Source organism: Xenopus laevis, chromosome 8L (assembly GCF_017654675.1).
Source record: "Xenopus laevis strain J_2021 chromosome 8L, Xenopus_laevis_v10.1, whole genome shotgun sequence".
Taxonomy (NCBI): domain Eukaryota; kingdom Metazoa; phylum Chordata; class Amphibia; order Anura; family Pipidae; genus Xenopus; species Xenopus laevis.
In genome coordinates, this window is record NC_054385.1 from 131,685,048 (window position 1) to 131,711,399 (window position 26,352).

Below are 26,352 nucleotides of genomic sequence, written 5' to 3' on the forward strand. Positions count from 1 at the left end.
TAATAATATTGGCCTTAGTGCTGTCAGACAATTGGCAAGAAGTCAATGGGAGCAATTTGGCACATGCCTTTAGGCTACTTAAAAAATTAATGTGTGCCCATTACAGGCAGGGCCGGATTACCCACTAGGCGCCCTAGGCGGCTGCCTAGGGCCCGCCTAGCTCTAGGGGGCCCGGGCCGGGAAAAAAATACCTCTAAAAACTTCCGGGTCCGGGCCCCCCACAGTTGTGCTGTTGTCAGTCACCTGTCAGTCTGTCGCCGCTGATCTCGGCGTGCGCGCTGCCGTCACGGCGCGCCTGCGCCCAGACGTCACGGCGCGCCTGCGCGCTGAAGTCACGGCGCGCCTGCGCGCTGACGTCACGGCGCGCCTGCGCGCTGACATCATGGCGCACATTATAAAAGCTCGGTTGTGCGCAGTGAGCGTTCAGTTGGCGCCTAAAAGTTTAGACTGGAGGAGCTCTCTTACACACTGTGTGACTGATTTGCCACAAATCCTTGCAGGTTGCGGCCTAACTAATTGTTTATCTGCTGGTCCGTCTGCCTGTGCAGCAAACAGTGCCTGCTGGCTGCCTGCAGCCCGAATTGTTTTTTTTAAATTGCGGCTTGCCTAATATATTTTTGAAGACTACTGGTCTGGGACTGTCCGACTGTCTGCTGGCTTGGCTTGTGAGGGAGGGAGGGAAGAGGAAGGGGGCAGTTACTAGGCCAGGCTGGCAGGCTGTTTTCTAATTTCTAGCCATTTGAACGTGATCTTGGGCTGGGCATCTGGCTTCTGGCGCTAGGGGGGAAATTGAAAGTGGAACTGTTCAACTGATTCTGCAGTGAGTGAGGGGGCAGAGACAGAACTGAGAAAAAAAACCTAGAAAAAAACAAAAAAAAATAAAAACTACAAAAAAACACCAAAAAAAACTACAAAACAAAAATACAAAAAAAAATTTGGGGGCAAAATAATTTGTAAAGGGGCTGTGACTGGCTTGTGAGGGGGAGGAGGGGGCAGGCTGTGCTGCAGCAATTTGAAACTAACAGTGTGACTGTGATCTGGGGGTCAAAATATTTCAAAAGTGTCTGTGGGGCAGTGGAACTGTTCAACTGATTCTGCAGTGAGTGAGGGGGCAGACAGAACTGAGAAAAAAAAACTAGAAAAAAACTAAAAAAAAATAAAAACTACAAAAAAACACCAAAAAAACTACAAAACAAAAATACAAAAAAAAATTGGGGGGCAAAATAATTTGTAAAGAGTCTGTGGGAGTGGGGCTGTGACTGGCTTGTGGGGTGGAGGAGGGGCAGGCTGTGCTGCAGCCATTTGGAAGTAACAGTGTGATCTGGGGGTAAAAATAATTCAAAAGGGTCTGTGGGGCAGTGGTGGAACTGTTCAACTGATTCTGCAGTGAGTGAGGGGGCAATCAGAACTGAGAAAAAAAACCTAGAAAAAAACTAAAAACTACAGAAAAAAACGAAATTTTTTTTTAAAAAACAAAAATACAAAATATCGGTGTGTAAAATAATTTGAGAAGGGTCTCTGAAAGTGGGACTGTCTGACTGGCTCTGAAAGGAGTGAGGGAGGGGACCCGGCAGCCATGCAGGTTGCAAGACCAACCAAAGCTACAACTGAGCTGAGTGCAAATTAATAATTCTATTCTGGTATAAAATCATCTAGTCTCCTCATCTAGCTCCAAGACAGTTATAATATTCTAGTCTTCTCATTTGGTTGCAAAACGGGTAGAATATTCTAGTCTCATCTGGCTGCAAAACAGTTCTAATACCATAGTCTGGTTGCAAAACAGTTCTAATATTCTAGCCTAATCTGGCTGGTGGCTGCAAAACAGTTCTAATACCCTAGTTTCCTTGTCTGGTTGCAAAACAGTTCTAATATTCTAGTCTCATCTGGCTACAAAACAGTTCTAATATTCTAGTTCTAGCCTAATCTGGCTGGTGGCTGCAAAACAGTTCTAATACCCTAGTTTTCTTGTCTGGTTGCAAAACAGTTCTAATATTCTAGTCTCATCTGGCTGCAAAACAGTTCTAATACCATAGTCTGGTTGCAAAACAGTTCTAATATTCTAGCCTAATCTGGCTGGTGGCTGCAAAACAGTTCTAATACCCTAGTTTCCTTGTCTGGTTGCAAAACAGTTCTAATATTCTAGTCTCATCTGGCTACAAAACAGTTCTAATATTCTAGTTCTAGCCTAATCTGGCTGGTGGCTGCAAAACAGTTCTAATACCCTAGTTTTCTTGTCTGGTTGCAAAACAGTTCTAATATTCTAGTCTCATCTGGCTGCAAAACAGTTCTAATATTCTAGCCTAATCTGGCTGGTTGCTGCAAAACAGTTCTAATAACCTAGTCTTCTCGTCTGGTTGCAAAACAGTTTTAATATTCTAGCCTCGTCTGGCTGAAAAACAGTTCTAGTCTTCTCGTCTGGTTGCAAAACAGTTCTAATATTCTAGTCTAATCTGGTTGGTGGCTGCAAAATAGTTCTAATACTCATCTCATCTGGCTGCAGAAGAATTCTAAGGGTTGTCTAGGGTTTCCAGTTATAAACAGGGTTGTAAAAAGACAATAGAAGGTATGTCGAAGAATCTGTATAGGCATGCCTCAGGGGCTGCTAAAAGGAGAAAGAAAAATAAAGAGCAAAAAGAGACAGTAAAACAAAAGACGTATATGCAATCTTTTTTAGTACCAAAGCATCAGCTTGTTCAGCCTGATGGTGATGAACAAGGAACAAGTTTCACCACAAGTATAGATAGTACTGCAGCGCATCCTAATGCTACAAATACATATGCTGTCTCTATCTCCAATTTGGAGCAAGGAGTAATTCCTTCTGCTCATCATAAATCCAGCAAAAGCCGTGTAGATTCTAATACACCTCAGCCTGATGAACAAGGAACAAGTTGCTCCATAAGTCAAGTTGCTGACACTGATCAAACTATAGTAAGCCGTGCATTACATCCTAATGATGATGATGAAGTCGTCATCCAGTCATGCTGTTTGTACTATAATCACCAAAAGCACTAGAGATACAGAAGTAGCTACTATGGTGCAAAGCCCATTGACCATGGACTATGAAGAAACTGGAGATTATGCCCCAGTTTCCCAATCCCAGCAGTCCATATCTGCTATACCAGAAATTACAACAACTTCAAATGCTATCAAAAATATCATTAAGAGTTACTCTAATGATCCTGCTGAGTGGGGAAGTAACATTTCTGAAGATTTGCGTGAATATTTTTCTAAGAATCAAATTCAAAATAAGTATGTGGACTACTCTGCATCTAAAAGAACATATACTGATATTACAAGGTATCTGACTAAAGAACTATTCATACGGAAAAGAAATAATGCTGAATGTATTACTCGTGATTGGATGATCTACTCACCCTCAACAGGAACTATATTCTGTGTGCCGTGTAAACTTTATAGTAGTTTGTCTCATGCCCTTGCAACATCGGGCTTTAATGACTGGAAAAATGCTGCTGCAAGATTAAGGGAGCATGAGAATTCACCTGATCATCGCAAGTGTGTTTTCATATTCACAGACAGGGCAAACCCTGAATGCCGAATAGACCGCGCTCTTATTGAACAAGAAGTTCATGAACAGAAGTACTGGCGGGAAGTTTTAAGAAGGGTTGTCGATGTTGTAAAGTTCCTTGGTGAACGTGGCTTACCATTCAGGGGAACTGATGAGCTATTTGGATCCCCACAGAATGGGGCATTTCTGGGAATACTAGAGCTTATTGCTAAATATGACCCATTTCTTGAGCAGCATATAAAGAAGTATGGTGGGTCAGGCAGAGGGGTAAGCAACTACATGTCATCTACCATAGTAGAGGAGTTCATCGAGTTAATGGGAAATAAAGTTGCTCAAGTAATAGTGCAAGAGCTATACACTGCCAAATATTTTTCTTTAATTGTAGATTCCACACCAGATCTCAGTCATGTTGATCAGCTAGCAATTGTACTACGTTATGTTAACAAAGATGGGCCTGTGGAACGGTTACTGGGGTTTGTTCCAATCTATTCTCATACAGGAGAACATCTTGAAAATACTGTGTTGTCATTCCTGGCTGTATTGAAAATTAATATTCAGGATTGCAGAGGCCAAAGCTACGATAACGCTAGCAATATGTCTGGCAGATACAATGGATTGCAAGCTAGAATTCGTGCAATCAATCAGTTGGCATATTATGTGCCTTGTTCTGCACATTCACTGAATTTGGTTGGAACATGTGCTGCAGAATCCTGTCTTAAAGCAGCTACATTTTTTAATCTATTGGAGTGCATCTATGTTTTTTTTTCTTCATCCACTCATCGATGGAACATTCTTAAAAATGAGCTTTGCAAAGCTCCTGGAAATCTTTCTGTAAAAGGTCTGTCTGGCACAAGATGGGCTGCTCGTTCTGATGCTACTAAAGCACTGAGAATCGGTTTTCAGTATGTGAAAAATGCTCTCAGAGAATTAGAGTCGTCTGATCACCAAGTAAGAGTCCAACATGAGGCAAAGTCCTTATTGGGAAAACTCAACCACTTTGAAACCGCCATTCTTCTTGTGGTGTGGGGAAACATCTTAGAAAGGCTAAATGCGACTAGTAAAACTTTACAAAACACCAAAATCTGTCTTTCAGAAGTAGTCATACTTTATAACTCATTGATTGCATATGTGCAAATAATTAGGGATTCATTTGACACATATGAACTAGAAGCTAAAAAGCTAACTAGAGACCATACATATGCAGGAGAAGGAAAACGGCTTAAAAAACGCAAAACATTTGCTGATGAATCACCATTTGATGATGTTAACCAACATATGTCAGCAAGAAACAAATTTATCACTGAAACATTCTATGTATTAACAGATTCTCTTATTGCAGAGCTTAAAAGAAGGAATCAGTGCTATGAATGCTTGAATAACCGTTTTGATATTTTTAATACAAACTTGCCAATATCAGATTTACGCAGCTCTGCAGACAAATTGCAAAAAAACTACCCAGAGGATCTCGAAGACTGTTTTACAGAAGAATTTTTACAATTTTCTGCATTGATACCCCAGGAATCCATGGTGTGCCCAATGGCAATGAGGCAATATATAATTGCCAGGGACTTGCAAAAAACATTTCCAAATACTGAAACCTTGCTACGTATGTTTTTATGCATGTCTGTAACCAATGCCAGTGGAGAAAGATCATTTTCCTGTTTGAAAAGGATAAAAAATGAAAGAAGAACTACCATGGGCCAAGAAAGGTTATCAGCCCTTTCTTTGCTAGCTGTGGAATCCGCTTTAGTCAGACAACTTGACTTTGATGACATTGTGGATTCTTTTGCTAAGCAAAAAGTACGTAAAGTTAATTTGTAATTGTTAGCTGCTCAGCAAACAGTACAAGGCTTGGTACACAAGTCATGAAATCCCTTCACCAGCTTCTTTATTTCTAAATGTTGAAATTCTAATTCATTGTCTCATATGGCTGCAAAATATTTCTAAAACCCTACTCACCTGATATGGCTGCAAAAAAATGTACCCTAGTCTACTCATCTGGCTGTAAGAATTATTTTAAATCATTAAAAGCTACATCATAATTTGTTATTATATTGGGGAGACTTACCCTGTTTTAAAATGTGTGTGAATATTGTTTTACAAATCTAGTTCAAAATATGTATTTGTATGTAAAACAATCATATACTGATATTACAAGTTATATGACTAAAGAACTAAGGAAAATAAATAATGATGAATAGACCATGCTCTTTTTTGAACAACCAGTTCATGAAAAGAAATCTGTCTGCAAAACAATTCTAATATTCTCGTCTTCTCATCTGACTGCAAAACAATTCTAATATTCTCGTCTTCTCATCTGACTGCAAAACAATTCTAATATTCTCATCTTTTCATCTGGCTGCAAAAGACTTCTAATACTAATACTCTAGTCTTCCCAATTAGCTGCAACATTTCTAATAGTCTAGTTGTCTCATCTGGCTGCAGATTAATTTTTATGCAAATTTGGAACAAGTCTTTAATGCAACTGATTCCCAATTCCTGACATAATTCTTAGAGTTCATTAATCTAAGTGCACAAAGTCTAATTCTAATACCCTAATCTTTTCATCTCGCTACAAAAGAAATATTTTACCCTAGTCTTCTCACCTGACTGCAAAACCATGCTCTTCTTTGAACAACTAGCTCATGAAAAGAAATCTGCTTGGATTGTCAGTGTTGTAAAGTTCCTTAGGCTACCATTCAGGGGAACTGATAAGCTATTTGGATCACCACAGAATGGGAGATTTCAGTGAGTACCAGAGCTTCATGCTAAAAATGATCCATTTCTTGAGCAGCATATAAAAGACGTATGGTGAGTAAGACTGAGGGGTAAGCAACTACGTCATCTTCCATAGTAGAGGAGTTCATAGAGCTAATGAAAATGATTCTAAAACTCTAATCATCTCATCTGGCTGCAAAATAATTCTTATACTCAAGTCTTCTCATCTGACTGCAAAAGAAGTCTAATACTCTAGTCTTCTTATCTGGCTGCAGAAAAATTCTAATACCCTAGTGTCTCATCTAGCTGCAAAACAATTCTAATATTCTACTCTTCTCATCCGACTGCAGAATAATTCTAATATCCTAGTCTCATCTGACTGCAAAACAATTCTAATATCCTAATCTTCTCATCTAGCTACAAAAGAATTATTTTACCCTAGTCTTCTCATCTGGCTGCAAAACAATTCTAATATTCTCATCTCTTCATCTGGCTGCAAAACACTTCTAATACTAATACTCTAGTCTTCCCAATTAGCTGCAACATTTCTAATAGTCTAGTTGTCTCATCTGGCTGCAGATTAATTTTTATGCAAATGTGGAACAAGTCTTTAATGCAACTGATTCCCAATTCCTGACATAATTCTTGTTAGAATTCATTAATCTAAGTTCACAAAGTCATTAAAAGCTAACTAATAATTTATTATTGGTTATTATATTTGGGAAGCTTACCCTGTTTTACAATGTTTCTTATTATCTGTGGCTCAAGTGTTTTTGTAACTGTGGCTATATTTTCATCATATTGCTGCTATTTCTGCAATAATAATGGCAGTATTTCATATTTATTTTATGGGCATACTTTTTGTGTTCAGTACTGGACATGCTGCTTTTTGTTAGCTAATTAAATTTATAAATTAACCCTTGGTCTGACTTTGAGTATGAAGAAGTAAATGCTGTGTAGGTTTGTCTATTACAACCTTATTATTTTATTTGAGTAGCACTCTATTAAAGAATAGGAATGGATAAACAACAATCAATTGATGTCTTTTCTGAAGAAATAGGTTAATGCAGAGTGTATTCTTAAGACAATGAACAGAAGGAATACCTTCTGTCAGATTGCCAACAGTGTTACTACTGAACTTTTAAAAGAACTGTCATAATAAAGGTGCGCTAGTATAGCAGTGCTTCTTTTGTAACTGTAACTTTAGGTGGTTCGAGATGGGGGGGCCCCAGAAGCACTACCTTGCCTAGGGCCCTGTTTAGTCTTAATCCGGCTCTGATTACAGGCAGTATCTTTAGTTGTTAATCTCAATCTATTGCCAGGGCATTAACAGTGACCCTGAAAATCTTTAAGGTTGCTATATGTCCTATACAATAAAATGAGGGTTTTTTGTTTATTTTCCATAGGATATTGTGCATGGGAATGTGCAGCAGATACTGGGGGCCAAGATACATTCTCCGTTCTGCATTCAACTATCAGACAAAAGGCCCGACGTGTTATAGGCTGGGGCGGGGACATTATAATGAATCAGGCCGCGTAATAAAAAGACTTTGTTTACAGCGTCATTAGCTCATTGACATGCAGAGGGTCCCGGGGGCATTTCTTCTTTACCCTTTTGTTGGACTGGAGGGGGGTGTGTGACACAGTTATTATTTGTCCCTAAAGGAATTGTAACGTTACAATGGCCATTCACAAGTCTGGGGATGTTAAACCAATGGCTCATGATGAAGGCTGAACATCCCTGACTTTATATAAAGGCTGAAGATTTGGGTGGGCTTGTTGGTCAGATAATAAACTCCTATTTACAAAGCAACATTGCAAATTTGAGAATGTTATACCCCAGACAGATTGACGGTGATTGGCTGCTCGCAAACTGAATTGAAGGAAAGCCACAGCTTTCAACAATGTAACTGGAACATTTAGCCAGTCAGGTTCCCATATTAACACCCATTTGTCTCTGGCACCCTTGGGAGCCATTCACCCAGGTGACTCTGAATCCTCCCAACTACATAAACAAATAAATCAGGGTTCCTGGGGTATTATACATGGAATTGGCCCTGTATTTATCTGCTGTGTATTCTGGGGTATTATACATGGAATTGGTCCTGTATTTATCTGCTGTGTGTTCTGGGGTATTATACATGGAATTGGCACTGTATTTATCTGCTGTGTGTTCTGGGGTATTATACATGGAATTGGTCCTGTATTTATCCTGCTGTGGGTTCTGGGTATTATACATGGAATTGGCCCTGTATTTATCTGCTGTGGGTTCTGGGGTATTATACATGGAATTGGTCCTGTATTCATCCTGCTGTGGGTTCTGGGGTATTATGCATGGAATTGGCTCTGTATTTATCTGCTGTGTGTTCTGGGGTATTATACATGGAATTGGCCCTGTATTTATCTGCTGTGGGTTCTGGGGTATTATACATGGAATTGGCACTGTATTTATCTGCTGTGGGTTCTGGGGTATTATACATGGAATTGGCCCTGTATTTATCCTGCTGTGGGTTCTGGGGTATTATACATGGAATTGGCCCTGTATTTATCCTGCTGTGGGTTCTGGGGTATTATACATGGAATTGGCACTGTATTTATCTGCTGTGGGTTCTGGGGTATTATACATGGAATTGGCCCTGTATTTATCCTGCTGTGGGTTCTGGGGTATTATACATGGAATTGGCCCTGTATTTATCCTGCTGTGGGTTCTGGGGTATTATACATGGAATTGGCCCTGTATTTATCCTGCTGTGGGTTCTGGGGTATTATACATGTAATTGGCCCTGTATTTATCTGCTGTGTGTTCTGGGTATTATACATGGAATTGGCCCTGTATTTATCTGCTGTGGGTTCTGGGGTATTATAAATGGAATTGGCCCTGTATTTATCCTGCTGTGTGTTCTGGGGTATTATACATGGAATTGGTCCTGTATTTATCTGCTGTGTGTTCTGGGGTATTATACATGGAATTGGTCCTGTATTTATCTGCTGTGTGTTCTGGGGTATTATACATGGAATTGGCACTGTATTTATCCCGCTGTGGGTTCTGGGTATTATACATGGAATTGGCCCTGTATTTATCCTGCTGTGGGTTCTGTGGTATTATACATGGAATTTACCCTGTATTTATCCTGCTGTGGGTTCTGGGGTATTATACATGGAATTGGTCCTGTATTTATCTGCTGTGGGTTCTGGGGTATTATACATGGAATTGGTCCTGTATTTATCTGCTGTGAGTTCTGGGGTATTATAAATGGAATTGGCCCTGTATTTATCTGCTGTGGGTTCTGGGGTATTATACATGGAATTGGTCCTGTATTTATCTGCTGTGAGTTCTGGGGTATTATACATGGAATTGGTCCTGTATTTATCTGCTGTGGGTTCTGGGGTATTATACATGGAATTGGTCCTGTATTTATCTGCTGTGAGTTCTGGGGTATTATACATGGAATTGGCCCTGTATTTATCTGCTGTGGGTTCTGGGGTATTATACATGGAATTGGCCCTGTATTTATCTGCTGTGGGTTCTGGGTATTATACATGGAATTGGCCCTGTATTTATCTGCTGTGAGTTCTGGGGTATTATACATGGAATTGGCCCTGTATTTATCTGCTGTGTGTTCTGGGGTATTATACATGGAATTGGCCCTGTATTTATCTGCTGTGGGTTCTGGGTATTATACATGGAATTGGCACTGTATTTATCTGCTGTGGGTTCTGGGGTATTATACATGGAATTGGCACTGTATTTATCTGCTGTGGGTTCTGGGGTATTATACATGGAATTGGCACTGTATTTATCCTGCTGTGGGTTCTGGGGTATTATACATGGAATTGACCCTTTATTTATCCTGCTGTGGGTTCTGGGGTATTATACATGGAATTGGCCCTGTATTTATCCTACTGTGGGTTCTGGGGTATTATACATGGAATTGGCCCTGTATTTATGGACCCTGTTTTACCCCAGACAGATTCACAGGGATTGGCTGCTCGCAAACTGAATTGAAGGAAAGCTGCAGCTCTTAAAGGATAAGTTAACCTTTAAAATGTAAATTTTGAATCTAAAAGTGAATGTAAAATTGATGAGGGGGCTATTCTATGCACTTTTGTTATTTACATTCATTATTTATTTATTTTTAATTGCAAGATATTAATGGATACGGGTACTGTTAATATGAATGAATTTTGTTACAACAGCGCCACCTGCTGGTCAGTTTCCCACCAGTCTGACCACCAAGTAGTCAAGGAAGTTGTCAGGAGAAAGAAAGAGGCTGCTCTGATGTTCTTCTGCTTAGGAATAAAATTAGAAACCTTTCGCATGGAGAGATCCTCGTCCTGCTTTTTCGGGTCTTCTCGCAGTTGCACATGTGCAGCAGACAGTAGAGTGGAAAACTGGATTTTAACGAAAAAGCCAGCTATTTCGGGAAATTTGAAAACCGATGAAGCAGGAAGAGGATCTCTCCATGGTGATCGCTAGAAGAACCGCGGGCCAGTGCAGTTTTCTGCTGATAGGAGCGCCGGCCAGGGATGGCAGGTAAGTAAAAATAGTCACTTGGGGGTGCCTGACTTTTGGCACCCCGATTGTAAAATGCTATTCCTTCTCCTTTAAAGTGATACTGACACTAAAAAATGAATTTTAGCATATGAATGTACATTGGATGTTACCTATAGGTCATGTTGATCATTTTTTGCTGAGAGGTTTGTTTTTGTATATAATTGTTAGTTGAAGTTCCTAAGCCTGACTCTCTGACTTTGCCAACCTGACTGTCCCATCTCAGCCTGTTAGTTACAGTTTCTAATGCTAACGGACTCCTGCTGCACAAATATGGCAGCCCCCTCATACAGGAACATGGGGGATCAGACAGGTAATGTAAAAGCATCATGCAAATACTTTATGGCAAAGTCAGAAGTAGCTTGCAAAGCCAATATTATAATAGATGTAAAAAAAAGTTTAGTTTCGGGTGTCATTATCTCTTTAACAATGTAACTGGAACATTCAGCCAGGCAGGTTCCCATATTAACACCCAATTCTTGGAGACTGATGTCTCCAAACTACATACACAAATAAATGAGGTTCCCATTGGGCCCAATGGCGTAACTACAGAGGAAGCAGACCCTGCGGCTGCAGGGGGCCCAGGAACTAATTCATATACGATTTCAATAAATATTACTAAAATAGGTTAATCCCTAGACATTTTGGGGGCCTGAATAATAATTTGATGATGGACCCAATAATTTCTAATTACGCCACTGACTGGGCCTCTCTACTTCTATTTTGGCTTATATGGCTGCCCTCGAGGCTGCACGGCAGGATCACTGGACATTATTTTTAAATGCAATCAAAATACTGCTGCTTTAAAGGAATTGTTCAGTGTAAAAATAAAAACTGGGTAAATAGATAGGCTGTGCAAAATAAAAAATGTTTCTAATATAGTTAGTTAGCCAAAAATGTAATGTATAAAGGCTGGAGTGACTGGATGTGTAATATAACAGCTACAACACTACTTCCTGCTTTTCAGCTCTCTTGGTTTACACTGACTGGTTACCCTGGTTACCAAGCAGTAACCAATCAGAGACTTGAGGGGGGGCCACATGGGTCATATCTGTTGCTTTTGAATCTGAGCTGAATGCTGAGGGTCAATTACAAACTCACTGAACAGAAATGTACCATGTGGCCCCCCTTATAGTCACTGACTAACTCAGAGTTAGAGAGCTGAAAAGCAGGAAGTTGGATTCTGGCTGTTTTATTAGACATCTGTTCACTCCAAACTTTATACATTACATTTTAGGCTAACTAACTATATTAGATACATTTTTTAATTTGCACAGCCTGTCTATTTACACAGTTTTTATTTTCACACTGAACTGTTCCTTTAAAGGGATGCTGTCATTTTTCAAAATGAATCAGTTAATAGTGCTGCTCCAGCAGAATTCTGCACTGAAATCCATTTCTCAAAAGAGCAAACATATTTTTTTATATTCAATTTTAAAATCTGACATGGGGCTAGACATATTGTCAATTTCCCAGCTGCCCCTGGTCATGTGACTTGTGCCTGCACTTTAGGAGAGAAATGCTTTCTGGCAGGCTGCTGTTTTTCCTTCTCAATGTAACTGAATGTGTCTCAGTGGGACCTGGATTTTACTATTGAGTGTTGTTCTTAGATCTACCAGGCAGCTGTTATCTTGTGTTAGGGAGCTGTATCTGGTTACCTTCCCATTGTTCTGTTGTTAGGCTGCTGAGGGGGGAAAGGGAGGGGGTGATATCACTTTAACTTGCAGTACAGCAGTAAAGAGTGATTGAAGTTTATCAGAGCACAAGTCACAAGACAAAATGTCTAGCCCCATGTCAGATTTCAAAATTGAATATAAAAAAATCTGTTTGCTCTTTTGAGAAATGGATTTCAGAGCAGAATTCTGCTGGAGCAGCACTATTAACTGATTCATTTTGAAAAAAATTTTTTTTCCCATGACAGTATCCCTTTAAGTTAGAAGTGTGACAGGTTCAGAGCAGAGACTGCGAGTAACAGTTACATATACAGAAGGAAGAGAGGGAAGTTTAAAGGGAGTCTGTCATGATTTTTATGGTGTAGTTTTTATTTCTAAATTACACTGCAAATAATTCCCTGTACAATATAAAATATCATTCCTGAACCAGCAAGTGTATTTAGTTGTAATATTGGTGTGTAGGTGCATCTCAGGTCATTTTGCCTGGTCATGTGATTTCAGAAAGAGCCAGCACTTTAGGATGGAACTGCTTTCTGGCAGGCTGTTGTTTCTCCTACTCAATGTAACTGAATGTGTCTCAGTGGGATCTGGATTTTACTATTGAGTGCTGTTCTTAGATCTACCAGGCAGCTGTAATCTTGTGTTAGGGAGCTGCTATCTGGTTACCTTCCCATTGTTCTGTTGTTAGGCTGCGGGGGGGGGGGGTGATATCAGTCCAACTTGCAGTACAGCAGTGACTGAAGTTTATCACAGCACAAGTCACATGGCTAAGGGCACCTTGGAAACTGGCAAAATGTCTAGCCCCATGTCAGATTTCAAAATTACATATAAAAAAAATCTATTTGCTCTTTTGAAAAACAGATTTTAGTGCAGAATTCTGCTAGTTAACTGCACTATTAACTGATGCGTTTTTAAAAAAAACATGTTTTCCCTTTAAGAAATGGCCTCACGGCAGATGACGACACAATGGAGTTCAGCAAGGCCATGCAGGCTCTGGGCAACACCCCGGCACAGATCACGTCTTGGAATGCTGAGTCGTAGCGTAAACTCCTCTCGTGAACGCACAGGTGGAAAATTGCTTGAAAACACAAACCTGCCGATTGCCATAGAAACAGACACATATCCACCCGCTGGAAAGCTCATGGGGCATTTTAAGTGCTGTGTATACTGACAGGTTAATGATCCCTTTCCCCGGCATCAGAAAAAGTCAAGCAGTGCCCAAACCCCCGCAGCGGACAGGTGTAAACAGGGTACAGATCGCAAGCTCAGTGGCCCAGAACATTCAAAAAGATTTTTTTCTGTCTGTTTAGTAAAATTGCCCAAGTTGATTTATTAAGGTTCAAAGTGAAAATGTAAATTTTTTTTGGTCAAATCTCTCAAATTCGAATTATCCAAACTCGATTTGAGTTTTAATTAGAATTTCGAGATTTATCATACTCTGGCCCTTTAAGAACTCGAATTTGACTATTCGCCACCTTAAACCTGCCAAATTGCTGTATAAGCCAATGGCGAGTATTTTTAATTCGATTCAAGTTTTTCCTAATTCGAAACAAATTCGATTCGAGTTTTCCTACTTAGAAAAACTCGAATTGGATTCGTTTCAAATACGAACGAATTCGATTCGAGTTTCTCTAATTCGATTCGATTTTTTTGATTCGTCTGAGCTGAGAAAATTTGATTTTATTAATTCATTTTGAGTTTATGGGAGTTTTAAAATCTGACATGAATTCGAAATTCGACCCTTGATAAATGTGCCCCTAAATGTGCACAGTAGCAGCTGCTCCCTGGTTAAAGCATCATAGGGACCCCTGGGATTCCTCCTCCTCTTCTTTCTCCGACACTGAAGCGGATTACATACAATTGACAGCCATTTGGATTAATACAGAGGATTTGCCAAAGGACAATTTATAAAAGAGCTTCCCCTGCTCCATTAGCCTAAGCTCACGTATCAGAGGTAGTAGCTACAGGTACTGGTGTCCCTGCTGTGGTGGCGCAGACTGAAGGAGGGAAATTAAAGTACTTGTGAAACCCCCCAGGCTCTCTCATGGGTATAAAGATTTTACAAGGAATCAGACAAAAGCCTTTTGTATGTTGTGTTACATTCTGCGGTTTCAGCCTTGTGTAACGTGGTCTCTCCCCTCATTAGCGCTGGCAGGGGCTTCTATAGGCAGCGGCATCTTAAACTGTCACAATCCCAACATGAGAAACTGCCGCCTCTCAGCAAACACTGGTCTCTTTATAACTGGGGCCTAATTTCATATATAAATATATATAGGGGTCTGACGCATACACACAGGGGGCCTGAGTTAGACAAACAAAACAACCAATGCAAACTGCATACAGAGCATGTACACTGAAGTAGATTCGATTGCCAGCTCTTCAGGCAAAACATCTACTTGTATAGAAGTCACTGAGGGGTTGTTCTGTAACAATATAAAGGCACAAGGCTGCAGGCTGAGTTATACAGGGAACTCTGAGTATCACTCATGTATTATAAGGGATAATGTACCCCCTACTGTAAATGATAAGGATATTAGAAGTCACTGAGGGGTTGTTCTGTGACCATATAAAGGCACAAGGCTGCAGGCTGAGTTATACAGGGAACTCTGAGTATCACTCATGTATTATAAGGGATAATGTACCCCCTACTGTAAATGATAAGGATATTAGAAGTCACTGAGGGGTTGTTCTGTGACCATATAAAGGCACAAGGCTGCAGGCTGAGTTATACAGGGAACTCTGAGTATCACTCATGTATTATAAGGGATAATGTACCCCCTACTGTAAATGATAAGGATATTAGAAGTCACTGAGGGGTTGTTCTGTGACCATATAAAGACACAAGGCTGCAGGCTGAGTTATACAGGGAACTCTGAGTATCACTCATGTATTATAAGGGATAATGTACCCCCTACTGTAAATGATAAGGATATTAGAAGTCACTGAGGGGTTGTTCTGTGACCATATAAAGGCACAAGGCTGCAGGCTGAGTTATACAGGGAACTCTGAGTATCACTCATGTATTATAAGGGATAATGTACCCCCTACTGTAAATGATAAGGATATTAGAAGTCACTGAGGGGTTGTTCTGTGACCATATAAAGGCACAAGGCTGCAGGCTGAGTTATACAGGGAACTCTGAGTATCACTCATGTAGCATGAGGAATGACTTACCCCCTACTGTAAATGATAAGGATGTCCGAGTCTGGGTCATGTGATGCAAGTGGAATCTAAAAGCAATGATGTCACTAAGCATTGAATACGAGGATATAATTGATAGGATTTTTGTGTCTTGTTTATTTTAATACAATTATAGTTTTATTCCAGGACATTTAGGAAGCCCTAGTGGGGCCACATTTGGTTGCTGGGTCTGTGCCTTCCATACACTAATACACTCAGACTGTCATTTGTGTGACTGTCAGATGTTAATGCCAGTAGTTAGGGGTTACACTTGATGGGTCACGGAATGTGTATTTAATCCGACCCCTCCAGCCTGAGCTGCCAATGAAATCTCACTTGATCCCCGACATTGTCTCGCCTGTAGTAGTGTTTGCACAGCCGGTATGACTGGTGGGGTTGGACAGAATTGACTCAGCAAAATGGAGAAAGGTCCGGCTAATTGTGCACATTATGGGGACAGAGGTCGGGAGTGGGAAGGGTTTGTTACAGACACACACAGATCAGTGAGAAATGTGTGTTATACACAAACCATAACTTTACTATTTATACAAACACTGCAGACTCTGGAAATAGTTGTCTGGAAGCTCACGTTACTGAGTGTTGTATCATTAGATTGCTAATTATAGAGCATTAACGAACAATCCCCCACCCAGGCAGTATAACAACATCAATCAGGAGCAACTTCCTGACCCGCACAGCTTGCAATCTAACAGAATACTAACGTACATTGCATTTTCTGGAAAGCATGGGCGGAATTGTGGGGGGGAGGGAGAATGTAGGGGTGCTCCCATGCCAGTTGCCCCTCAGTAAATCAGCCCCATAAACTATTGAACACAGACAATACCTGCCTAGAATTAGGGGTGCACCAAATCCAGGATTCAGTTCAGGATTCGGCCTTTTTCAGCGGGATTCAGATTCGGCCGAATCCTTCTGCTCGGCCAAACCGATCCGAATCCTAATTTGCATATGCAAATGAGGGGCGGGGAGGGCAATCTCGTGACTTTTTGTCACAAAACAAGGAAGTAAAAAATGTTTTCCCCTTCCCACACTTAATTTTCATATACAAATTAGGATTCGGTTCAGTATTCGGCCGAATCTTTCACAAAGGATTCGGGGGTTCGGCCGAATCGGAAAAAAAAAGTGGATTCAGTGCATCCCTACCTACAATGAACTGGTGTAATGAGTAAGGCAAGGTGAACAGCTACACGCCGACATCTACTGGCTGAGGCTGGTACTGCAACATTTCCCTTGATTATTATTAAACACCCTGTTTAATAATAATAGTAATATGGCCTGGGGTAAAAATCCCAGATTCTTTCAACAGCCCCAGATAACTGCCCCGGGCACTTTAAGCCTTGCACCCATTTATAAACCATCCTTAGTGGAGGAGTAAGTGAAAAGGGAACATCCAGGGAGGATTTGTTTTCCTATTTCTGTGTCCCGCAGTGGAAGCGCCATTAATAGTAGTGCTGTTTGTATCCCAACTGAATGTATCTACAGCCCTGTGGGTCCACGTGCAGGCCACAAGTCATATACAGACGTGGGACGTTTTGTCAAGTCCCTGAGATTGGATGCTTCAACCATAATGCAGGGTGGAGACATGGAACTGCATCCCAGCAGAGGTGGTAAGTCCATATAACGGCTTTATTTAGGTGTAATGAGACTGTGGGGAGCCAGCAGTGAGGCCTATCAATAGAGAGACAGTCTGTGCAGTTCCCACACTCACTGTGTCTCCTTTCCTCCCACTCACAAAACTGTCACACTCACAAGAAAAATGCAGTCACTGTCATAGCAACGGGATTATGTGGGAACAGGTACAGGGAGAAAGAGAGGAATTGGGAAGAAAGGGAAAGAGACATATTGGGGGGCCCAAATAGGGTGAATGTAATATGTGGAGGTTCCTGCATGGTCAAATCTGAAACTAGGGATGCACCGAATCCAGCATTCGGTTCGGGATCCGCTCAGGATTCTGCCTTTTTCAGCAGGATTCGGCAGAATACTGGTTCCTGGCCGAACTGAACCCGAATCCTAATTTGCATATGTAAATTGTGGACAGGGCGGGATTTCACGTGACTTTTCGTCACATAACAAGGAAGTAAAACATTTTTTCCCACTTTTTCCTTTTACCCCTCATTTGCATATGCAAATTAGCATTTGGATTCGGTTCGGTATTCGGCCGAATTTTCCACTGTGGAGTCGGCCGAATCTTCCACGATGGATTCGGCCGAATCTTCCACGATGGATTCGGCCGAATCTTCCATGATGGATTCTGCCGAATCCAAAATAGTGGATTCGGTGCATCCCTTTCTGGAATTTAAGGACCTGCACCTATGGGTGGCAAAGCCGGGTGCAAAGGGCACAATCATGGTGATTTGCATCTGCACATGTGACACTTGTTTCACGCAGAGACAAGCCACCAGCCTAGGGAACGTAAATGGAAATAGAATTCAGAAAGTTGATGCTCAGGCTCCTGACAGGACACGAGTCATTGTGGGACCCCGCGAGCATCGCCCCGATAAATGGATAACGGAGCAGGAAGTGGCCGACCGTCTCTCGTATCAAACAGAAAATAAGGGAAAGCGTTTCCTGTATGGCAGGAAGTTGGTCACATCCTGTATCCCGCGGGACGGCTTACGACTGTTTACTGGAGATAGCAATGCTGGGAATTAGAGGAGGAACCGCCGGACGCTGCTGCTCAGACTGATAATTATTATTATTATATATTATTTATAAAGCACCAACATATTCCACAGCGTAGGGTACATATGACAAACAAACACTGACCAACAGAGAAGGTATAGAGGGGCCTGCTCCACAGAGCTTACAATCTAAAACCCTTCTGGTAGTTTAAATGGAATCTCCTTGTTGCTAGGGCGATTAAAGTGTGGTTACGAAATCCATGGAGCTGACAATCTACGGGTAGTTTTATCATTACCTAATGAACTGGGTTTTTGGAGACTAGAGTAGAGTCCTGCATCTGGTTGGGTCCTAGGGTTGCCAACCTTTCTGAAAAAAAATACCGGCCTTCTTATATATTTATCTTTTTTCCCTATTAATAACATTGGGATCAACCATCATTTTTACCGGCCAGGCCTGTAAAATACCAGCCACATGGCCACCCTATTGGTACCCGTGGAAAGTGGTCGGGTTTTAGGCAAAAAATCCCCAATTCCTTGGCCGTGCGGATAACCTGGCTGGGTACACAAAAAAGGTGTGGGCTTGATCCCTCCCACCCTTGTGGTTCTTTCAGATTTTACAGTTTTTTTAGGAAGATTCGGCACCGGAATGACATCACTTCTGACCAAATGTGATGTCACTTCCAATTTCATGTCCCCCGGGTCGGAAGGTTAGTTGGCCTATTGCGGGTGGGGCAGAGGGAACATTACAGGTTTCAAAAACAAGGATCCGTGCAGGACTCTAGACCAGAGTACCCAAAGGGAACCCCCGCAGACATGGGGAGAAAATACAGGGGCTTTGCAGACAGTGCCCTGACTGGAATCGAACCCAGGATTTCACAGGATCCCTCTTGCAAGAGCTCCTGATTCTGGGGGAAGCCCATGGTGATCCAAGCTCTGCAGCACCCGGAGCACAAAGTCTGGTTAGGGAGGGAGGCAGGAAATTCCACAAGTCTGAGAACAGAGGCTGATGCAAGAAGCCGGCAATCGCTCCGTGCAAAGAACAGACGTAAGGGGGGGGAGGACTCGCCAGATCCACAGCTCCAACCGTCTAGTCTGGGAAAGTTCCTCCTGCAAGTGGCTCCCTTATTACTGAGCCATTAATCAAGTGCATCAGACAGGCAGGTGCATCTGAACTTCCTCCTGACCTATTGAAAAACCAGTTATCTGTCTGCACTGCTGGTTCTGATTCCTGAAACAATGTAGCAGCATCCAGCTGATTAACAGATGTACAGGAGAACTGACTTTTGCTACAGAACTTAAGTAAATGTACATGATGTTTTGTGCTTCTGTACCAGCCCAAGGCAACCACAGCCCTTTAGCAGTAAAGATCTGTGTCTCCAAAGATGCCCCAGTAGCTCCCCATCTTCTTTTCTGCTGATTCACTGCACATGCTCGGTGCTGCTGTCACTTACTGAGCTTAGGGAGCCACTCACAATATACAGTACACATAGAATAGAAATGTCACAATATAAGGCTGATTAGTAATTAATACACATAATTACTACATGGCAGCACAGAAACCAGTGCAATTAGCATCAGAATTGAATAATCAGCAAACCTGTAGCATCAGCTTATATTACAGCCAGGGAAGCTCATTTTCTGCTGGATAATTAGTGACGAGCCCTAAGCTTAGCTTCTCAACAGCCAATCAGAGCCCACTGAGCATGTGAGTGTCACAGACACTTTCCAAGATGGTGACCCCCTGTGACAAGTCTGAAGTCCTGGATCATTGCTGCTATTGACAAGCTCAAACTTTAGCCTCGTGCAATAAGTTCACTATATAAAATATGCAATTTTTAGCCACATTTAGTTTTAGGGTTTAGTTCTCCTTTAAATACGGGTGAAGCCTTGCTGCACCCACCCCAAGTAAAATTTGTCCCAATGCTTTGCATCTTCTACAAAGGACTGGGTAGAGCAAACTGTTTACTGGTTGCTATAGGTTACAGGACAAGCCCTCATGCTTTCCTGACTCAACTACTGTAACCTCCTGTCCTCTCTGCCCTTATCACTTTCCTGCACCGGTAATTCTTCACATTCCCTCTCTCTGGTGAGGTTTTTATATCTCTCCTCTAACAAGAGCCCTTTCGCTCCCCCCAGCCTTGCCTCACGTCTCTGGAATTTACTTTCCACCAGCCGTCGAGCACCTTTTCTAGAGCCCTTGAAGGGAGTCAAACAATGATACTCCACATAAATGCCTCCCTGTCTCTCTCAATATATATATATATATATATATATATATATATATATATATATATATATATATATATATATATATATATATATATCTATATATATCTATATATATATATCTATATATATATATATATATATATATCTATATAAATCTATCTATCTATCTATATCTATATATATATATATAAATAAATAAATACACAAAAGCCATGAATATCTTGTAAATGATATCCTTATAAACGGTGAGTTCTGATGTCATAAGTTATAGACGGTGAGTAGTGATGTCATTTCTGTCACATGACTCACTAAAACGTGTGTATAATAATTAAAGTTCCCCTTGTTGTAAAATATGAGGATATTAGAAGTCACCTTGGAGTTCCATGACCTTCAGCCTCGTGTTTTTATATGGTCATGAAACTCATCTGTGACTTAATAATATCCTTATATTTTACAATAAGGGTACATATATATACTGTATATATGTAGCATATAAATAGTTGTAACTACAGAGGAAGCAGACCCTGAGGCTGCCAGGAGGTATAGGGGTCCCCACGTGTCCTAAATAAAGTGCATACAGTCGCCTTCTTACTGGATATTGTACATTTTGCCAGTGTTCAGTAGTGACTCTCGCTGGTGCACACTCGTGAATAGTAATGATTTTGGAGAAACACAAGTAATCAGTGACATCACAAGACAAACCTTGACTGGTTTCACTTCCCAGTAGCGCCAGAGAAAATGAAAATGCCTTATATGGACTCACAATGAATTCTGTGCAGTTTCCATTTCTATATTTCTAATCCCTTTACTCTCATTTTGTAGGGCATTTGGATGAAAGGCACGTATATATGTCTATAGGTATGTTCCACGAAACACCACCGGCTTTCAGAAGAGAGAAAAGAAGACCAACGTTTGAGTCCTACCTTGGATTTCCCACCAGCCATTTTTCGGATGAAGCTCAGAGTCCTCCCTAGAGTAGAATCTTCCTTTTCTCTGTTCTCCTTCTCATCCGTCTCCAGAGCATCAAAATCTCCGCAGCTCAAGGCACTGGATAGAGAGAAGGCACAAGAGAAGTAATGAAAGAGTTAAGCCATGCTGGTGGCCTCAGTGTGGGGACCGTTTAGTGATAGGGAAAGGGGTCTGGCTTGTGACTAGGGGAGCTGGCAGAAAGGGTGGGTGGCCAAACTGTTAATTGAGATGGCAATTAGAACTGACAGTTTAGGATACGAACCAATAATGTGCTTGGTGATCAAATCTCTGTGCCACCCACTTGGGCGTGCCCTGGGTCTGTCTAAATTTGGATAAGGACTACAGATGTCCAGGGGCTTTAGCCTAGGGGCCCAGAGTGATTAGAGGCCCAGCTAGATTTTTCAATTATTATTTGTATTCAATGATTATTTTTATCGGTGCTGTTGGGTCTGGGTCCGGTTGGGACAGTTGCATGGTCAGGCACCTGCTGGGAGAAGAGTAGGCAGCCAGAGAAGGCGCTGAACTTGAGCTCGGAATAGGGTTGCCACCTTTTCTGGAAAAAAATACCGGCCTTCCTATATATTTATCTTTTTCCCTATTAATAACATTGGGATCAGCCACCATTTTTACCGGCCAGACTGGTAAAATACTGGCCAAGTGGCAACCCTAGCTCGGAAACATGCGCCTTGCCCAGTATGGCTGCCTAATCTGCTCCCTGCAGGTACTGACTATGTACCCCCGTCCTGACCAGACCCAGGCCCAGCAGCGTTGATATATTATATATGTTAATATTAATTGAATAAAGCCAGATCATGGGCCCCTTGTGTCTCCAGTTGCTCTCGTGACTCGGATTAATTGTTGTATATTTCTAAACTTTTGGGAGAAGGAGTCGCCTAGAAGGGAGGCCTGTGGAAAGTAGAGTCTATGGGCCTCACATCTCATTATTAATCCGCCGCTGATGTTTCATTATCACTGTCATTAGGAAATCTCATAAATACACAGGGCTTGTGTTCCCCATTAACAACTAACTCTAGAATGTGACAGTGGATATTTAATCCTTCATACAAGAGGGGGAGCAGGAGCTGATGTTTTCCGTACAGCAAAGTGGGCGCCCCGCTGGGTAGCACAGGATTATGGCAACGTTCCAGCAGATCCCCCAGGGATAAAGACTTAGCTGCTCCATAGTTCTAGCCTGTTGCTTTAATTACTAGCCCTCCCCATGATCACAGCAGATCTCTCAGGTGCTTAAAAGGAATTTCCACTTACCCGTTGGACAGGTTCCTCCCTTGGGAATAGAGGGTCACATCTGCAAGTCAACAAGATGGAGAATTATTTAGGGATTTTAGTGGCATCTGAGGCCAGACATTATATAGGTCAAATCTGCCTTCTGTTAATTCCCCTTTGTCTACACAGGGCTAGTGTACAGCACACAGTGACAGGCAATGTATACACAACTTACACACAACTTACACACAACTTTTGCCATTTTTCAACCCACACAATCTTATTAGGCAAGTCGGGCAGGTCAAAACTATTCAATAGTCAATTGGATCATTATTTGATAATTCAGAGCAAATGCCCAATCACTGATCTTGTACAAGTCCAATGCCAAATGGGCAACTGAAGAGAGTGAGCAAGATGGTGTGAACAATGGAAGTAGGGTTACTAGGGACAAGTGAGTGAGATGGTATATTATTGGGTGGGTGAGTTAGCAAATTAATGAGTTAGTGATGGAGGAAGAAAAAAAGATATAATTCGGGGAGAGTTAGTAGGTGGGTCAGATAGTGAGCAAGATTTTATATTTTGTGGGGAGATATGAGGTGAATGGGTTGAAGGATGAGGGGCTGACATAATCGGTGATCAGGTAAATGAGTTGGTGGGTGAGTGGATGAGTGAGCTAGTATATTTAAGGGTGAGTGATCAGGTGAAAGAGTTGGTGGGTGGGTGACTTGGTTTATTTAATGGTGATTGATCAGGTGAATGAGTAGGAGGGTGGGTGAGTGAGCTGGTATGTTTTTGGGTAAGTGATCAGGTGAATGAGTTAGTGGGTGGGTGAGTGAGTTAGTATAATTAATGGTGATGGATCAGGTGAATGAGTAGGAGGGTGGGTCAGTGAGCTGGTATGTTTTTGGGTAAGTGATCAGATGAATGAGTTAGTGGGTGGGTGAGTGAGTGAGTAGGTGAGCTGGTATATTTGTGGTAAGTGATCAGGTGAATGAGTTAGTGGGTGAGTGAGTGAGTTGATATATTTAAGGGTGAGTGATCAGGTAAATGAGTTAGTGGGTGGGTGAGTGAGTGAGTTGATATATTTAATGGTGAGTGATCAAGTGAATGAGTAGGAAGGTGGGCGAGTGAGTGAGCTGGTATAATTTTGAGTGACTGAACAGGCGAATGAGTTGGAGGGTGGGTGAGTGGGTATATTTTTGGGTGTGTTTGCAGGTGATTGAGTTGGGGTGTGAAACTCCCCATCATCACCCAAGTGGTGGGCTAAACCTGGATGATCCATCTCTTTTAAATGAGGCCAACAATCAGGCCACATAGGGGAGGGACTGAGAGACCTGTCACAGAGCCACAGTCTGATAAGGTCCTTGGTTTACAGCCAGTCCAATAAGTATGTGTTCAAGGCAAAGCCCTTATCTGATTAGCAAGGCCATTGTATTGGGCACTTAACCAATCCAACAGGCTACAGCCAGTGTGTGCCAGTGAAAAGCAGCCGGAGTAAGTGGGCTGGTGGGTAAACGACTGAGGAAAGAAGGAATTAAAGTGATGCCATACAAGTGGCTGTTTAGTTGATAAGTACACACAGCTGGGAGAAGAGTTACCTGCTACCGATACACACAGTGTGGGAAAGGTCGGCTCTCACGACACACATACCTTTCCTTTGTTTTGTATCAGCCTGGAATAAAAGCCTGTGCCTGTTGTGTGGCTGTAGCCTAGGGTACAATTATACTATACACAGTGTATATACTCACACTATGATCTTAGCACTCCCCCTAGTGGCGACAGTTGTATTACATCAGATACAACCGCATTAACACCTTCCCTGTACAGCACTGCTGAGCGATGTTCCTATATATATAAATATATACATACATATATATATATATATATATATATATATATATATAGTTACTCACCATCGGGGTAGCAGAACGTGTGGTCGATGCCCGACATTGAGACAGATTTGGAGAGAGGGTTGTACAAATAGTGCTGGGAGGAGAGATACGCCTGAAGCCTCTTTGCGTGTTCCTAAAATGAAGGGGGACAAAATAAAAGGAGTTACCACAAAGTGAAACAAGTCCCTAAGGGAGTTTCCATAACTTGTGCAAGCCACGAGTAAACAAACGTTATATAGACTACACGGTACATAGAACCCTGTATTTATTATACAACTAGAGTGTAAGCTCCTTGGGACAGGATCTCCACATATACCACTAGCAGATCCCTGGGAGAGGAACTCATATTATACAACTAGATATTAACAGGGTCTCCTGTTTTACTACCAATCAGTAATAACTTTGGGACAGGGTCTTCCATCTTACTATGAGACTAAAAGCTCCTTGGGGCAGGATCTCTGATTATACAACTAGAGTGTAAGCTCCTTAGGGCTTTATCTTACCTTTAACAATATATTTTTAGATATGAAATATATCTGTACTTTTTTTGTTGCATAACCTTGTCTATTACATAACTGTGCAATGATTATGTTCTATACCAATCAAACAATGTAGGTCTCTATAAAAAGATATTGCATGAACCGGCTCATATGTAAAACTCTGCTTCATGTAAATAAATCATTTTCATAATAATATACTTTTTAGTAGTATGTGTCGTTGGGTAATCATAAATAGAAAATTTCAGTTTTAAAAAATAAGGGCCGCCCGCTAGGATTCACGGTGCACACAAACAAACCATACATGTTAGGTCACATGAGCCAATTAACAGACAGAGTTGTGTCTTTTGCTTCCTCACTTCTTCCTGTTACAGTATTTCTGGTCAGGTGATCTCTTCTTATTACAGTTAGAGGTGTAGTATTTCTGGTCAGGTGATCTCTTCTTGTTACAGTTAGAGGTGTAGTATTTCTGGTCAGGTGATCTCTTCCTGTTACAGTTAGAGCTGCAGTATTTCTGGTCAGGTGATCTCTTCCTGTTACAGTTAGAGTTGTAGTATTTCTGGTCAGGTGATCTCTTCCTGTTACAGTTAGAGCTGCAGTATTTCTGGTCAGGTGATCTCTTCCTGTTACAGTTAGAGCTGTAGTATTTCTGGTCAGGTGATCTCTTCCTGTTACAGTTAGAGCTGTAGTATTTCTGGTCAGGTGATCTCTTCCTGTTACAGTTAGAGCTGCAGTATTTCTGGTCAGGTGATCTCTTCCTGTTACAGTTAGAGTTGTAGTATTTCTGGTCAGGTGATCTCTTCCTGTTACAGTTAGAGCTGCAGTATTTCTGGTCAGGTGATCTCTTCCTGTTACAGTTAGAGCTGCAGTATTTCTGGTCAGGTGATCTCTTCCTGTCACAGTTAGAGCTGCAGTATTTCTGGTCAGGTGATCTCTTCCTGTCACAGTTAGAGCTGCAGTATTTCTGGTCAGGTGATCTCTTCCTGTTACAGTTAGAGCTGCAGTATTTCTGGTCAGGTGATCTCTTCCTGTTACAGTTAGAGCTGCAGTATTTCTGGTCAGGTGATCTCTTCCTGTTACAGTTAGAGCTGCAGTATTTCTGGTCAGTTGATCTCTTCCTGTTACAGTTAGAGCTGCAGTATTTCTGGTTATGTGATCTCTTCCTGTTACAGTTAGAGCTGCAGTATTTCTGGTCAGGTGATCTCTTCCTGTTACAGTTAGAGCTGCAGTATTTCTGATCATGTGATCTCTTC

The 26,352-nt window shown here is 41.5% G+C and overlaps 1 protein-coding gene across 2 annotated transcripts in view; it reads right to left on the minus strand.

Annotated features, from left to right (window-relative positions):
• arhgef2.L (Rho/Rac guanine nucleotide exchange factor 2 L homeolog) overlaps positions 1–26,352 on the minus strand; it is a 116,119-nt gene that overhangs the window by 50,173 nt on the left and 39,594 nt on the right. For both annotated transcript variants that reach the window (XM_041573738.1, XM_041573739.1), the window contains 3 exons: positions 24,624–24,735; positions 22,753–22,792; positions 21,441–21,564 (listed from right to left, as the gene is read on the minus strand). In XM_041573738.1, coding sequence (XP_041429672.1) covers positions 21,441–21,564; positions 22,753–22,792; positions 24,624–24,735 — 276 coding nt within the window. The remainder of the gene's footprint in view (positions 1–21,440; positions 21,565–22,752; positions 22,793–24,623; positions 24,736–26,352) is intronic.